The sequence below is a fragment of the Gopherus evgoodei genome, chromosome 1 (assembly GCF_007399415.2).
Source record: "Gopherus evgoodei ecotype Sinaloan lineage chromosome 1, rGopEvg1_v1.p, whole genome shotgun sequence".
Taxonomy (NCBI): domain Eukaryota; kingdom Metazoa; phylum Chordata; order Testudines; family Testudinidae; genus Gopherus; species Gopherus evgoodei.
In genome coordinates this window covers 177,496,134-177,513,763 of record NC_044322.1, presented here as the reverse complement: position 1 = coordinate 177,513,763, position 17,630 = coordinate 177,496,134, and the positions used below count along the sequence as shown (strand labels likewise).

At 45.2% G+C, this 17,630-nt stretch overlaps 1 protein-coding gene across 1 annotated transcript in view; it reads right to left on the bottom strand.

Moving 5' to 3' along the window:
- TMPRSS15 (transmembrane serine protease 15) overlaps nucleotides 1–17,630 on the bottom strand; it is a 91,197-nt gene that overhangs the window by 57,541 nt on the left and 16,026 nt on the right. The window contains exons 7-8 of the mRNA XM_030548476.1: nucleotides 12,059–12,167; nucleotides 6,354–6,463 (exon numbers count right to left, since the gene is read on the bottom strand). Of these exons, the coding sequence (XP_030404336.1) occupies nucleotides 6,354–6,463; nucleotides 12,059–12,167 (219 nt within the window). The remainder of the gene's footprint in view (nucleotides 1–6,353; nucleotides 6,464–12,058; nucleotides 12,168–17,630) is intronic.

Below are 17,630 nucleotides of genomic sequence, written 5' to 3'. Positions count from 1 at the left end.
TTCTTCGAGTGATTGATCATATCCATTCCAGTTAGGTGTGCGCACAGCGCGTGCACACTCGTAGGAAGATTTTTACCCTAGCAACTCCAGTGGGTCGGCAGGTCGCCCCCTGGAGTGGCGCCGCCATGGCGCTGGATATATACCCCTGCCTACCCGTCTGCTCCTCATTTCCTTCTTACCGCCTGTGTCGGTCATTGGAACAGTGGAGCACAGCTTAACTGTCCTCCACTTCCCTAGCTTCTCTCTGTTCGTCTAATCTCTAGTTGTGAATAGTTGACTTAGTTCTTAGTATCTTAGTTTTATAGTTTACAGTCGTTAGTTAGTTATTGTACATAGTTTAGTGGGGTTGGGGCTTGAGCCCTTCCCTGCACCCGGTGCCGGGCCCATGCCCGGTTCACCAGGGTTTAAACCGTGCTTGGCCTGTAAAAAGCAGATGCCCACAAGCGATCCCCACGACTCTTGCTTAAAGTGCCTCGGGGAATCGCATATCTCCGACAAGCGCCGCATTTGCAAGGCCTTTAAGCCGTGGACTAAAAAGGAGAGGAACTTTCGGTTAAAGACTTTCCTTATGGAGGCAGCCCTTAACCCTCCGTCCTCAGCACCGAGCGCTGACAGCGCTTCTCCGGCACTGGACCGCCCTGGCCCCACCAAGACACCTCGGCACTGGCCTTCTCGGGTGCAGGGACCTGACCCATGGCCTTCAACCTCTTCCATGCTCTCGGTGCAGACTCGCCCGGATCGCCCGGCACCTACCCATGCCGTGACACCGATGCCTGTGGTACCGTCGAGTCCGGTCCTGAGAGGGCCGTCGAGTCCGGTCCAGGAGAGCTCCCCGGTGAGACCCGTGGTTGAGCTGACGGTCCCCTCCACGCCGGAGACATTCTCGTCGGCTAGGGACCTTATTGCCATGACTGAATCAGCCCTGCCTCAACCCCCGGCACTGCCGGTGCGAGTTCTCCAGTCCAGAGGCAAACCTGCCGCTATGAGGCCTCCTTCGATGGAGTCAACGAGCCGGCACCGATCCCGATCTAGGTCTCGGCACCGCTCCAGGTCTCACAGCCAGTCCCGATCTCAACGCCGCTTGCAGTCCTGGCACCGCTCATCCAGGTGGCACCGGTCGTACTAGCGGCGCAGATCCACCTCTCATCCCGGTCGGTATTCTCGGTACTGCTCTGGCTCCAGGCACCGCTCCCGGCACCGAGACTTTCGCAGCCAGTCCTGTCGTAGACGATCGAGATCCAGGTCGACCTCCTGGCACCGCGCTGGTTGCAGGTCCCGGTCTCAGTCTCGGCACCGATACGATTCCTGGTACCGATCCCCGGCACCGAGGAGATCTCCAATGACGGGAGCGAGGGACTCATACTAGCCTCGCTCGGCTCCTCCATGGCCTTCCCGTCAGCCGTCCCTGTCCTCTCAGGTGGATAGTATATATGCCCCGGACACTGACGTGCCCGCTGCCATGTTCAGCGAGCCCCAGCCTCAGGAACATGGTCCGCAGCAGTGGGGGTTCTGGACACCTTGGGCGTACCATCAAGCCCAAGGCCTTCCCCCAGGTCCTCCGCGGTCGATGGCTTCGGAACACAGGGCACTGGAGGCCACGATTACCCGCCCTCCCCCTCCTGCTACGGAGGAAGGGGTGACCCAGCCACAGGACTCCGATCTCCCCACGGAGATGGACACTTTGCTTCAGGCGGAGCCCTCGTCAGACCCACTAGTTCCATGTCTTTCATCTTCGTCCTCTCCTGACGAGGCGGTAGCTGGAACCTTGTCGACCAGCCCTCCTCCAATTGACCTCAGGGCCCACCAGGACCTCCTCAAGCGTGTTGCGCAGAACATGAATTTACAAGCCGAGGAGGTCCCAGAGGTCCAAGATCCAGTGGTGGACATACTGTCATCCAATGCCCCCACTAGAGTGGCTCTCCCATTTATAAAAACCATACAGGCCAATGCCACTATAATATGGCAGTCTCCAGCCTCTGTTCTGCCAGCTACACGAGGAGTAGAGCGCAAGTACATGGTGCCATCAAAGGGCTATGAAAATCTATATGTACATCCTCCTCCTTGCTCCCTCGTTGTCCAGTCGGTTAACGAGAAGGAGCGCCATGGCCAGCAGGCCCCAGCTCCTAAATCGAAGGACGCGAGATGTATGGACTTGCTTGGATGTAAAGTTTACTCTGCGGGAGCTCTCCAGCTCCGGGTGTCCAACCAGCAAGCCCTCCTTAGCAACTATAGCTACAATATCTGGGCAGCAGGGGACAAATTTAAGGAGCTGCTTCCACAGGATGCACGACAGGAGTTCTCAGCGATCCTCGACGAGGGGAAAAAGGTCGTGAGAACTTCCCTCCAAGCTTCCCTGGAAGCTGCGGACTCAGCCACCTGGACTCTGGCCTCTGGCGTGACTATGCACCGTATCTCGTGGCTGCAGGTCTCTGGCCTCCCCCTGGAGCTTCAGCACACAATTCAGGAGCTTCCATTTGAGGGTCAAGGGCTATTTTCGGACAAAACTGACCCTAGGCTGCAGAGCCTAAAAGACAACAGGGTCATTATGCGTTTGTTAGGGATGCACACGCCTGTAACTCAGCGCAGGCTCTTCCGACCCCAACAGCACCGCCCTTACCCTCAATCCCAGCAGAGACAGGACTTTGCCAGACGGGGAGGCAGAAACGGCCACCGGAGACAATCAGGTAACCAAGGGGGCCAGAATCAAAGCTCCTCCAAGCCTCCCCCTGGGCCAAAACCTTCCTTTTGAAGGTGCGCCCGAGGGCATTGTACCAGTTTCTTTAAAGGATCTGTCCCCGCCCTTTTCCAACCGGCTTTCCTTCTTCCTCCCTGCGTGGTCCCAGCTAACATCAGATCGTTGGGTCTTATGCATGTTGGAACTTGGATACCATCTGCAATTTATTTCAAACCCCCCCTTCCACTCTCGTCCCTCATCCCTCTTCAGGGACCCCTCTCACGAGCAACTCCTCCTACAGGAGGTGCAAGCGCTCCTCGCCAAAGGAGCCATAGAGGAGGTACCAGAGCATGAACAGGGCAAAGGGTTTTATTCCCGCTACTTCCTGATCCCCAAGGCAAAGGGAGGTCTCAGACCAATCCTCGATCTGCGGGAACTCAACAAATACATGGTAAAGTTGAAGTTCCGTATGGTATCCCTGGGGACCATTATCCCATCCCTGGATCCTGGAGACTGGTATGCCGCCCTCGACATGCAAGATACCTACTTCCACATAGCTATCTTTCCGCCTCACAGGAGGTTCCTCCGGTTCGTGGTCAACCGGCAGCATTTTCAGTTCGCGGTCCTCCCGTTCGACCTCTCTACAGCTCAAGGGTATTCACCAAATGTATGGCTGTAGTCGCAGCCCACCTTTGCTGCAGTCAGATACAGGTCTTTCTGTATCTAGACGACTGGCTTATCTGCGGGACCTCCGAGATGCGAGTCCTCAGTCACGTCCGCATTGTCAAGAACCTTTTCCTACATCTAGGTCTAATGATCAATGTGGAAAAATTGACTCTAATCCCCACTCAGAGGATAGAGTTTATTGGGGCCACCTTGGACTCGACTCTTGCCAAAGCCTGCCTACCACTGCCGCGGTTCCAGGCTTTCACGGCGATCATCTGAGGCTGCAAGAGGCGCCGTTAACTTCGGTACGCACTTGCCTCGCTCTCTTGGGCCACATGGCAGCCTGCACATTTGTAACGAACTATGCAAGACTGTGCCTACGGCTCCTCCAATCCTGGCTCAACTCGCAATACCGTCCAGCCAGGGATCCTATGGACATGGTCGTCACCATTCCCTCGACCGTGCTGGACTCCTTCCAGTGGTGGCTGGATCCTTCCATGGTGTGTGCGGGGCTCCGATTCCATCCGCCCCAGCCCTCGATGTTCCTGACAACGGATGAATCATCCCTCGGTTGGGGGGATCACCTCGGGCACCTATGCATCCAAGGCCGTTGGTCACCTCACGAGCTGGGTCTCCACATCAACGTCCGAGAGCTGAGAGTGGTCCGCCTCGCTTGTCAGACTTTCCGACAACACTTGCAGGGCCGTTGTGTGTCGGTATTCACCGACAACACAACAGCCATGCACTATATAAACAAACAGGGTGGCACGAGATCTTCTCCCCTGTGCCAGGAAACCTTACAACTATGGGACTTCTGCATAGCCCATTCTATACACCTCGTTGCGTCCTTTCTCCAAGGAGTTCCGAACACGCTGGCAGATCACCTCAGCAGATCCTTCCTGTCCCACGAATGGTTGCTTCGCCCAGACGTTGCCCCTTCCACTCTTCCGGAAGTGGGGGTTTCCCCGGATAGACCTCTTTTCACCCCGAGGGAACAGGAAATGCCAGACGTTCTGCTCCTTTCAAGGTCTCTCACCGGATTCAATGGTGGACGCCTTCCTCGTGCCGTGGACGACGCACCTGCTCTACACCTTTCCACTGTTTCCACTCGTCCACAGGGTCCTACTAAAAGCCCACTTGATCATGATAGCTCCACCGTGGCCTTGGCAGCACTGGTACACCATGCTGCTAGACCTGTCCGTAGCTGACCCTGTTCCCCTGGCTCTTCACCTGGACCTGATTACCCAGGACCACGGCAAGCTCCATCACTCGGACCTCCAGTCGCTCCACCTCACGGTGTGGCTCCTGCGTGGCAGACTCACTCTGAGCTGCGTTGCTCCACCCCGGTGCAGCAGGTACTCCTAGGTAGCAGGAAGTCTTCCACTAGAGCTACATATTTGGCCAAGTGGAAGCGCTTTGCTTGCTGGTGCGTGGAGCGGAACTTCCTTCCCGCCGAGCTATCCATATCTAACATCTTGGATTACCTCTGGTCCCTCAAACAACAGGGCTTGGCGGTATCATCTCTGAGGGTCCACTTGGCGGCCATCTCTACATTCCACCCAGGAGAGGATGGCCGCTAGGTGTTTTCCCATCTGATGGTGTCTAGGTTCCTTAAGGGCCTAGAGCGCCTCTACCCTCAGGTACGCCGTCCTGCACCAACATGGGATCTTAACCTGGTTCTTGCCAGACTCATGTCCCCTCCGTTTGAACCGTTAGCAAGGTTCTCCCTTCTCTACCTCTCCTGGAAAACCACTTTCCTGGTGGCCATCAATTCCGTGAGAAGAGTTTCGGAACTTTGGGCCCTCATGGTGGACCCCCCGTATACGGTGTTCCACAGGGACAAGGTGCAGTTATGGCCACATCCGGCCTTTCTCCCCAAGCTGGTATCGGCCTTCTACGTTAACCAGGAGATCTTCCTCCCTGTCTTCTTCCCAAAACCGCATGCGTCTCGCAGGGAGCAGCAGCTACACTCCCTAGACGTTCATAGAGCGCTTGCGTTTTATACAGAACGAACTAAGCCATTCCGCAGAACCCCCCAACTATTTGTCGCGGTGGCTGAGCGGATTAAAGGGCTTCCTGTCTCCTCACAGCGGATTTCCTCCTGGGTAACATCGTGCATCCACGCCTGTTACGACTTGGCTCACGTCCCATCTGGCCACGTGACTGCGCACTCCACCAGGGCTCAAGCATCATCAGCTGCTTTCCTCGCTCATGTTCCCATTTATGAAATCTGCCGTGCAGCGACCTGGTCCTTGGTCCACACTTTCGCCTCCCACTATGCCCTGGTTCAGCAGTCTAGGGATGACGCAGCCTTCGGCTCCGCCGTATTGCACTCTGCGACATCTCACTCTGACCTCACCGCATAGGTAAGGCTTGGGAATCACCTAACTGGAATGGATATGAGCAATCACTCGAAGAAGAAAGATGGTTACTCACCTTTGTAACTGTTGTTCTTTGAGATATGTTGCTCATATCCATTCCACATTCGCCCTCCTTCCCCACTGTCAGAGTAGCCGGCAAGAAGGAACTGAGGAGCGGACGGGTCGGCCAGGGCATATATCCAGCGCCATGGCGGTGCCACTCCAGGGGGCGACCTGCCGACCCACCGGAATTGCTAGCGTAAAAATCTTCCGACGAGCGCGCACACCTAACTGGAATGGATATGAGCAACACATCTCGAAGAACAACAGTTACAAAGGTGAGTAACCATCTTTTGCTTAAATGGTTTTTTCAGGTAAAATACAGGTGAAATCCCACTTCTTTAAAATAGGACACAGTGGTAAATACTATGCCTTGGTGATCTTCTGATTTATTTAGAATGTAAACCAAATAAAGCATTAAAAAGTGACTCTCTCCTTTGTATCTTAGAAAAAAATTAGCAAATTACTTTATATGAGTAAGCAAATATGTTTAGATCAGAAATCTACAGAGAAAAAGGTAATTTGGACAACTATATACATGCATTTGATTCACCTCAAAATATAATAATGATTGAAAAGTAATCCTGCCTTACCTCTTAAAATCTTGCTTGGTCCTGTACCTTCATAAATATTTAAAACGTCCGCATATTGTTGGGTATCAAAGGAAGTGAAGTTTAGTTTAATGGATAATCCTTGATTTGTACTAAAATAACAAAAAACAAAAGAAAAAAGTAAGATTATATGCTTCAGTAATTTACCTTTTCTGTAGTAAATGAACTGTTCATATGAAGGCTGTTTAATGGATAGTTCAGAAAGGTTATGGGAATTGCATTATCAGCTTTTCTAATCTGTGCTAATCATGGTGAAATTTTAGATGAAGTATGACACTTTGTATAATAGCAAAAGAGAACAGACAGGAACCCTCTTCAACAGTGGAAACTGGAGGAAAGATAGCATACAAAACAAACCTCACTTAAGCAACTGCTTAACTGATTATCCATACCACCTTTTTTAGGGTTCTTTTAATTTTGCTTAACTAGAGAAATGGACTTGAGAGTTGAATTTTAGTTGTATAGATTTTTATTAAATATCCTTACCAGCAGCAACTAATATAATAAGATACAGGGAAACAAAACTAATGTTGGACTATGATTTGGATAACACAAACTAAAAAATTGGTTGATATAACCATTCAGATTTTCAGACTCAAATTAAACAACCACAATAGAAAATAATATTTATCCTCAATTACTATCTTGGGAAGGTGACCTAGTTTAGATATTTGACCAGGAATCGCTCAGAACAAGGCCCTGCAGTTTGGTCAGTTACTTTCATAACAATTCACCAACCTCTCTTTCCCAATGAATCTATAGTAGTCAACTGTTATAACCTACGTTCCAATGAATTATATTAGCCCCAGGATCTAATTAACACTCCTAACCATCTAACAAACTCATACCTTTATGACAAACTGTATAGACTGAGTGTAGTACATGAATCTTGTATACTTGGTCTCATTTTATGTCTGTATACACCTAGAATTTAAAAGGCAGTATGCAACCATTCATTATGGTAGCTGAATGCACTTCTTTTTTACAATCTTAGTTAACAACAAAACTTTTTCGTTTCTAAAGCTACTTTACAATAATCTTGATTGGAACATATTACAAAGCAAGGACACACACTATAACTCTGACACTCTTTAAAGCACATATACAAGCATGTACACTTCCTTACTAAGTAGGTACCTAGTTTCAAGAAGTGGTCAGTTGACTAATTTGGGTCATCATCTAAGAGAAAATCTGTATCACCTGATCTTTGCTTAGTGGTCAGCTTTTTAGCTCAGTTATTATTCACAGTAGGTGTTCACATTGCAAACACAGATGGAGCAAAAGACAGACACAACTATAGTTTCTCCCCAGTGGGCTAGTAGGCAACCAGAATTTCTGGAAAATAGAAACATTCAGTTAAAGACTTCTATCTGAGATAGATTCTTAATGTCAGCAGGAAGAGTCCCTGGTGGCTGGTCCAGGACCTTAGTCCAGATGCCTTTGGTTTTCAGGAACCGATGTACTGAAAGAGACAGGCCCTTTGATCCCATTTCTATTGGGGACAGGCCTTTTGAACCCATTTCTGCGACGTGGTTCAACTTTATCTCTTTTCTTGGAGGTGCTGGAATGGACCAATTAGATGGTGACCCATACGACTTCAGAAGATTTGAAATGACCAACCAAAATAAGAGTTGTCCTTTCTCATCATCCTCTCAGGGAACGAGATATCAGCTTTTGAGTTCTTGCAACCGGGATTGGAATTTTCCAGGCGCTTTATGCAATATGCTTTGTTACACCAGATTGTGTACAGCAAGTTAGGTCATAGCTGTTGATGCAAACATCTTGAGACGTATCTTGAACACTAGCTGGTTTGCTCTGGTCAGCAACTAACCACCAGAAATTGCTTTCTGTGACCCCCTTTGCGGTACATCTTTTGGCCAACTTTGAAGTTATGCTTGCTCAAGTTGCAGCTTCTCCAGCAACTCTCTACTAGTTGCTGAAATCTCCAAAGTTCATATCATTTATACAAAGTCCCTCTGTATTCTTTGATACTCTTTAAACTTGTTATAACAGTCCTTTATACAATGCAAAATCAGTTCAAGAACTGTTGTTTTCCAACGGGCCAAAACAGCTGTATAAATCTTCCATTTCTGTTCTCCTTCTTTCAGCAACAATGGTGAGACCTTGGTATGTATGGCTGAGCTGAGTCCATGCAATATATATAACCAGTTACATTTCTGATTATTCCACTCCTTGCTCAACTGTCCTTATAAACTCACTCTTCAGTTTCAATTTCTTTTATTTATTACCAGCTCTCACTACAGGTGTATTTCATTAGCTTGACAGCATAAGCGTGCTTAATTGCAAACATTAGGCTTATTTTATCACTTAAACTAAAATAGATCAATATAAACACAACCACTTTCTTTCCTGACAATACTGCCCATGAATAAACCCTGTCATTAAAGTCTTCAATATTTTGCCCCAAACTGTATCACCTATAGTTGCCTTTCCTTTTATATACATTTTAATCATAATAATAGATTTAATTAAGTTCCCTATTTCACTACTATATCTGGCACATCATATAATATCAGTGTTTGATACTGAATAAATTTTTAATTAATTTATTCACAGACAGGAAAAAGTGGAAGTCTCTTTAGCTCCATCCATACACTCCTGCAAAAGCCTACAGCAACTCTGATTTTTCTCAAACTGTTGAAGAAACCTAGTTGTTAGACCTTGAGTTTTTATTATCTTTGCCATTTGTTCTATTTTTTCTAAAAGGTTTTAATGCTTGGGTAAATTCTTATATAGTGATAACTCATAACCTTGGTTACTACCAGAGCCTACAGATTCCTTACATACCTAAACGTGTACTTCAGGGTTTGAACCTTCTAATAATTTGGAATCAGAAGTTGAAATGGGTAGCTCTTTTTTGAAACTGGTTGCTAATTTGTGGCCATCTTCTGATACTTGGCTTATGATGAGTATCACCTTAATCCCCAAGTAGCCTCATTTAAGTCAAATGAACTTTTGTGGAGTATTGTGATAATCAACAAGAGTAAAGATTTCAGAATCTGTCACTTAGTCCATGCTACCTTCCTCCTTGTTCCAAAACCACAATTTAAGTTCAGAAGAACCGGTGTTGTTTAACCTATGAGTTGGCTCTATGCCCTCACTTCTAAGCATTGCACAGCAACAGGGCTGCCTGGGGGTGGGGATGGTAAGTGGGACAATTTGCATCGAGCCCCACGATTTGCTCTGGGTTTTCAGTGGTGGGTCCTTCAGTGCAGCAGAAGACTCGGAGCGAGTGAAGGACCTGCAGCTGAACTGCTGCCGAAGCCTCGGAGCACCGCCCGGTAAGTACAAGCGCTGCAAGCAGCAGGGAAAGAAAAAAGAAGCTGCGATTGGTGGCCCTTAGGCTGCTCTACTGCTGCCGCTTCATTCTTTGGCAGCAATTCAGCGGTAAGTCCTTCCCTCTGAGAGGGACCCGCTGCTGAATTGCCACCGAAGACCCGTCCCTTCTCCAGACCCCTTGAATCCTCTGGGTGGTTCTGCACAGCAATCTGTTGCACCAATTCAATATCACAAGTGCTGCATCCTATTCCCCCACATCACATTCTCCATATTTTTTCTAAATGATTCTCTCTGTACTCTCCCCATCAGAAATACATGATGGTCCAAGATCCATAAGTCCACTGCCAAAATCAATTAATCTTTCCAACAGAACTATTAATTTGTTCTTGTCTGTGGTTGATTCCCAGCGGAAGTCCAAATGCAATTTGAAAGCAACAGTCTCAACATGTCTGTCAGAACCAGTTAGGAGATACACATGGAAAAAGGTTTCATGCAGCTTGTACTCCTTTTTATTTTTCTTTTGTGGCTGTGCACAGATAGAAACATAAATAAATATATTTATGAAAATGAAAAAAATGAAGAATGCTGTGAAAAGTAAATGCACTGGGGGAGGACTTGTGTAATTAAATATGATGGAGGGAAATTGACTACACTGTTGGTATCACATTATGTTTATGCTTTTAGTAAAAAAAATGAAATTATGTCTTTGTTAAGGAAACAAATAGAAAAGGAAACACAACTCTCACTGGAGACGGTTCACCACTCCAGGCAATGGGAGTGGAGGGAAGCGGCAGCCGGCACATCCCTTGGCCCAAGCCGTTTCCCGCAGCCCCCATTGGCCTGGAGTGGCGAACTGCTGCCAGTGGGAGTTGCAATTGGCTGAACCTGCGGACGGCGCAGGTAAACAAACCGGCCTGGCCTGCCAGGGGGCTTGCTTTGGTGGGTTGCGTGCCAAAGGTTGCCAGTCTCTGGTGTATAGTATATAGAGCAGTATAAACAAATGACTATCTGTATGAATTTTTTTGTTTTGACTTCACTAGTGCTTTTTATGTAGCCTGCTGTAAAACTAGGCAAATATCTAGAACAGTTGATGTATCCACTGGAAGACCATTGTGTACCCACAGGGGTACATGTACCCCTGGTTGAGAACTACTGCTCTAGGGGCTAGGTAATAGCAGTTCATATTTGGACACATATGCATAATCATAATTCCTCTTGGAGTAATCATAGCTTCTACAGCAACATTTCAAAGAGTGTAGCATATGGTCCCCTCACTAGCCTACCTGGAGGTAGCATAATCCAGACAATTATTCACCATGCTTCAAATTCTAGGAAACATCAGGCTCAGGAGCACAAGTTGTCATGCATCTGAAGATAAAATCTGACCCTTAATATATAGTACCCACTATATCTGATTATTACTGTTTGCCAGAAATTACTAGTGAATGGCACTGCAGATATCAGAAGCTGAAGAGTGGTGAATGTGTTTATAAAAAGGAAAACACAAGACTTAAATGTGCTGCTGACTAGTTGAGATAAATGGGCAAGTTAAGGACCTGCTGTGACAGAACAACCTCAAAGACTGGGACTTTCAAAGGAGCCTGTGTGATTCAAGATCCCAATTGCTATTGAGTTTCAGTAGAATTTGGGTGTCTAACTCCCAAATTAATCACACTCATTGAGTACATGAAGATCACAAGACTGCCATCTTTTACAAAGCCATTACAAGAGCCTTTGCCTCTCAAAGTACTTTTGAGTTTGCCACTTGGCATGGAGTGGGATTTTCAGAAGCAACTAAGGCCCAGATCCTTGAAGATAAGTCCCGTTGAAATCAATGGGAGTTAACTGCCTAAAAACCTTTGAAGAGCTGGCCAAAGTGACTTAGGAACAGAAGTCCCATTGAGTTCCAGCAGAGAATGGTGTCCCTAAGTCACTTAGGCATATCTGAAAATCCCACTCATCAACAATAGCGTTATCTCTTTCAAAACTACTGTTTTGAATGTAATATTTCCAGTAATATTTTATAAAAGACAACATTCTGCACTATGGAGAGTCAATTGAGTGGCAATACACCCAAATTATCCAGAGCAGACATGTACTTCCATATACAGAAATTCAGTACCCAAGGTTTCTCACGCCATCCCTACCACCTTATGCATCAAATATCTTAAGTTAGAAAACTGATGGTATATTTCACTCTTGAAGTTTGTGCCTTTTTTTTTTAAAGAAAGCTGTGTACAGAAATGGAAGAAATTTCTATTGTACATTTTACAGGGACATCTTAACAGAGAATACAAAATACAAGGAATAAGTTCTGATATATAGGAAATGAGAACACCTTACAATCAAATAGATGCTAGGTAACAACATGTTTTGAAGCTACTTACCGTATAATCCACTGACAAATGATGTTTGAATTATAAGGCTTTGGATAATTAATAGAGTGGAAAGATCCAGAGGAGCCAGTCAACATAAATTTTCCATCACAAGTTGTAGCTGTAAAGAAATAATCATTAATATTTGCAATAGAACAATATGAAATTTGAAGGTATTGCCTGAATTAAAACTGGACTCAGAAAAAGGCTTACATCCACAATTTTGAAAATGTATTATAGGGAACAATCCTGCATTGACAGGGTTTGAGCTAAATGACCCAATAGATTTTTCCTATCTCTAACTCCTATACAAGCTTGATTTTTTTTTTGTCTCACTGACATCTTATGGAAAACATTGTACAGTAGTCAGAGACAACACTGCTTATCTAGCCATTCTTTTTTTGTATTCTCTTTTCCTGTTTTATTATTATTAAGTGCATTTGCAGAGAAACAAGATCTTGCCTTTAGAGTTCATATTTCCTACTGCTCATTCATCCTTGAACTCATGAAGGATGTGGTTCACACCTTTTTTTTTAATCACTGAATTTAAGCAAAAACACAAATGCAAAAAGCCCAGTAAGAACTCATGAAAATGGACAAAGTTTTATGTTTACACGTTTTGAATTTCATAAAGTTTTTTTTTTTGCTAAAACAGAGAGATTGTCCAAATCTTATTTTAAATACTCTTCCTGTACCCTCACTGATGTTGATCGTTATGGTAGTCTTATTTTTAAAATAACATAAGTGTTTTCCCCTACGCTTTCTATTTACCATTTAGATATTTTACTTGAAAAATGGACAGTTACTATATTTTAAATGCAATGTGTGACAGACCCAGGCCAGTGGGGTACAGGAGTCTGGTAGAGGGCAAATATACTGGCCACTGAAGAAGCAGGTTTCTGTTCCCTGAGTGACTAGAGCAAGGGCTGCACTAGAGTAATCAGGAACCTGCTAGAACCAATTAAGGCAGACAGGCTGATTAGAACACCTGCAGCCAATCAAGGCAGGCTAATCAGGGCACCTGGGTTTAAAAAGGAGCTCACTCCAGTCAGGTGAGGAGGAGCCAGAGGAGAGGAAGTGCGTATGAGGAGCTGGGAGCAAGAGGCACAAGGAGCTGAGAGTGAGAGGGTGTGCTGCTGGAGGACTAAGGAGTACAAGCGTTATCAGACACCAGAAGTACAAGCATTATCAGACACCAGGAGGAAGGTCCTGTGATGAGGATAAAGAAGGTGTTTGGAGGAGGCCATGGGGAAGTAGCCCAGGGAATTGTAACTGTCATGCAGCTGTTACAAGAGGTACTATAGACAGCTGCAATCCACAGGGCCCTGGGCTGGAACCCAGAGCAGAGGGCAGGCCCGGGTTCCCCCCAAACCTCCCAACTCCTGATCAGACACAGGAGGAGCTGATCCATACTGTGGGGAAGATCACTGAGGTGAGCAAATCTACCAATAAGCACAGGACTCACCAAGGTAGAGGAGGAACTTTGTCACAAATGCCACATATTACTCAGGGTGCAAGAGAAAGTTGGTCATTTTGATACAGACCATAACAAGTTATGTATTGTTAGTAAGAAATTTTTATCTTTACTAATATGGATGTGGCTATTATCCCATTAATAATAATAATAATAATGTGCTAAATTTATAAAGTGCATAAAGATGTGGTATTTTCTTATAGAGGTGTAGCAAAATAGGTGCCAGCCTCGCAGAGTTATCACTCCATCATGACTACGGCAAAGTTTGGCATATGCTTTGTTTGTTCAACAATATCCTTTTGCTCCTCTCCCATCCCCCTTTCCTTTATCTGCTCTCTCTTACTATCTGCCCCTCATCCAACTCTCCCCATCACAGACCTTAGACTGACTGTAAGAGAACTACAAAACACAAGGGCATTAAAGCATAAATGCACCTATCCAATCAGGCGATTTCCCCAACAGTCACAAAGGGTTAGTGTTTAAAGGTACTGGCACAGGGCTAGCTGGAGTTGTCCCTTTTGATTTCCCTAGCCACCTCACTGGTTACTCTGGGCTATTCCAACTACTTCCCTTGCAGAGAAAGGAGGCATCTCTGGTCAGGGCAAGGCAGAGTCTCAGCTGTCATTTTAACTTCTTCTGCCTCATTGCTGGAGCCTCTGAGAAGCTCCAGCTGCTTCCCTTGCTGGGACAGAAAAAGGTTCTTTTGGTCCAATGTGTGGTATCCTGGAGATTGCTCTTGTTGTTTCTCCATCCCAGGAGAATCTGGACAGCTCCAGCCACTTGTCTTGGGGGCTGGGTGCATTTAGGATTTAATTCTGCTCTCATTTAAGTGAATGACAAAACTCCCATTAACGTCAAAAGAGTAGGATCCAGCCTATCTGTTTCATGTGCAGAATCTTTACCTGCCAATGAAGGTTTATTTCTTCACCGCTAACGTAGGTTAATCTCTTTTAGCAAAGTAGCAATGCTTGAAGTAGGTGTATTACGGTAGACAAAAACAGGGTTGTTAGTGCCCATTATGAAAAATAATGCCCCCAAGGGATGAGCCTCCAGATTCCCTTTCCTTAGACTGATGAGCTATACTGCTGCGTTTCCAACAAAACTATTTAATAATATAAACAGTTTAGGCTTTCCCTACTTCTCTGGAGACTCCTTAGCGGCTATTTCTATCTGCCCTTCAGTATTGCCTGTTGATACTGCTGCCCACAGCAGAGCCAGAAGGAAATATTTTATTGATAAAACTAGAAAATGAATGTATTTTTCATCATCTGTTGTCTGAATCTCTGCTTAAAAGCTTATAGATTTCACTACACTTTGTCAAAGGCAGGAAGAAACTGTTAGAATTTCACCTTTCCTGTAATGTATCTATACATCTCTAGCATATGCTAAACTCAGTAACACTAGAGGGAGAAATAAACCGGGGAAGCGTGGGAGGGGGGAAGGAGAAATCAAGTTTAGTTGTTCAAAGGGAAATAGCACTTTTTGTGTGCAAAAGCACTTGCAACAAGAATTATAAATTGGCTATAAATCTCATTGTAAAACTCTGTGGCACTTCTGAAAAGCTAGACAACTTTAGCTATTATATGGCTGTATTAAGTCACTCTGGGGGATGGGACAGGAGTGAAAAATCAAAGAGGTGGAAAACTTGGCAGGTCTCCCAAATGTGCACACGACTTATTGCCATTCTGTACACTGGCTCTGCAAATGTTGCTAAGAAACCTAAATATAAAAGCCTGGAAAAGCTCTTCACTTTTGAGCATAAGATTTAAGAATCAAAATCTAAAATAAGGGTGACAGGCCGAATAACATGTTGTCCTGAAACCAGACTTTTATTTTCCCCCAGGCTGTGAAGAGCAGCTTTCAGTGAAAATGTGAACTGAAAAGAATAGGTTGGATGCTTGATCCACCAGGCACAAATTAAAAGGAAAAGGATACCACCAGTAACTCCCTAGAACAGGCTGTAACTCCTCGATTTTGCTTTGTGAATACTCTATATCAAGCTCCTGTGTGACATAATTGCACATCATCTCTGTCTTAAAGACCCATGCAAGTTTGGACTCATTTTTACATATTCAATGCAATCTAAAGAAATATTGCTATAAGTAAGAAATAATGTTCTAATTTTTCAAAGGAATTGAGCATTCAAAGAGTCCACTGAATTCTCTCTTATTTTACAAGTGTTTCTATTAGTTCTCTACAAAACATAAGTAAAATTTGTGAGCAAAATTGACCTCACAAGCAAACGTGGTCCTGCCTCAGTGCAGAGGGCTGGACTTGATGACTCTCAATGTCCCTTCCAGCCCTGCATTTTATGATGCTATGAAAAAGTGTTATTTATTGTAATGAAAAACATATGCAATTACTGTAAAAAAAAAAGAGAGAGAGAAAAAGATGAGTTTATTTCTTTAATTGTAGCAAGCAGAATACTTTGTATTACCGATAACATGGAACATTTATGTATGGCTTCAGACCACTGTACAAACTTTAGCTAAATCATTGGCAGGAACTATTGCATCAAACATTGTTCTTAGTCAAAGGCCCAATTGCACAAACTACTGAATTCCCTCCAATTCCACTGATTTAATGGGAATTGATGCCTGGAATGAAGCCTATTTGGCTTAGTTTGTAGTCAAGTGCAAGGTTACAAGAGATTTAAGAATGTGTGGTGGCTTTTTGTTGTTTTAAACAGCTTTTTTTCCTCTAGTGTTTTGTTCCAATTGTTAAAGAACTATATTTTTTTCCAAGATGGTCACTAACACAAGTCACAAGTCCCTGAAAGGAGGAAACTCAGGTGTCCAAAACCCTGATGGACCTGCAGAGTGATAAGTAGTGGTTCTCAGAGGGGAGTATAACTTGGTTTTGAGCTAAGTGTGAGGAGAAGAGTGAGATTCCACCCTAAGACAGGTAAGAGCAAGGGATGAGAGAGACCAGAAGGGGGCAGAGATGCAGTTAGCCCATAACAAGAGCAGTCAACATCTTGAAGAAGAGGCTCAGCACCATTTGACATCAGGCCTATACTTAAGATGTTCATGAGTCATTTTTGGTACTATTTGATCAGTTTGTCACAACCCACTGGTCCCCTGGGGAGACAGATCAGCACTGTATGTTGCTAATACTGTTGCAAGCATCACAAGGCATTCTGGGAAGGGTTAAGGGTTAAAGATGTGAGTGTGGAGTGAAAAGTTTCTTTACAGGTGACAAAAGGCTGGAGGAGGAGGAAAGGAGAAAAGAACAGGTTAACTTGATGTTCCAGCTACACCCAAAGATAAGGAACTGACTCCAGCCCAAGGCCATTGCACACATTCTGCTACCTGCCCAGAAGAAGGGGGAGAGTCCACCACCCCCACACCATCTGACCAGCCATGAGACAGGAGAGTGGCTGAACAAATTGCAGGGTCTGAGAAAAGGAGTGAGACAACAAGGTCAATGAGGGAAAAAGTTTGGAGAAAAGCTGAGAAGGCCACAGAAAGCCAGTTTAGACTGATACAAAGAACATCTGGAGCAGAAGTCCCTGTACAAAACACCCCCAAAAGAACCCAGGACTTAAAAGCCCTTCTGAGAGCCAAAGCAAGACAGAGATCACAGTGGACCCTGGATGACCCGTGCATGGGATAAGAACTCCATTCACCTCTCCCTCTTCTTCTTACATTACATGCAGGCTTGGTCAGCCTCGGGTTGTGTGTGTGTGTGAGTATGAAAGTGGGTTAGGGCTGGGGTACTAATGCTTTCTTGCTTCCTCTGTGTGATATGGGAGCAGTTCCAACACTCACTGCTGTTATTTTATTATCTTATTAATAAAGCTTTAAAATTAGACACTTGGTGCTTTCTTCATCTCCTCCCCTAAAGATCCTAAGGCCTCAGCCTGATCACCTGACACCCCAGGCAGATTGGTAACATAAATTTGTCACAAGTTCCATTGCAAACATTCTAGTAAGATGAAAACCAGGTTTGAGATAATAAAGAAAGACCTATAAATTGCCTCAGTTCAGTAGAATCCCCCTGGTCAACAGTATTAAAAGCTAATTAAGAACAGTAAGCACTGGAAGAATATCAGATTGAAGTAGGATACTATTATCAACTGTCACAAGCAGGGGCGGCTCTAGGTATTTT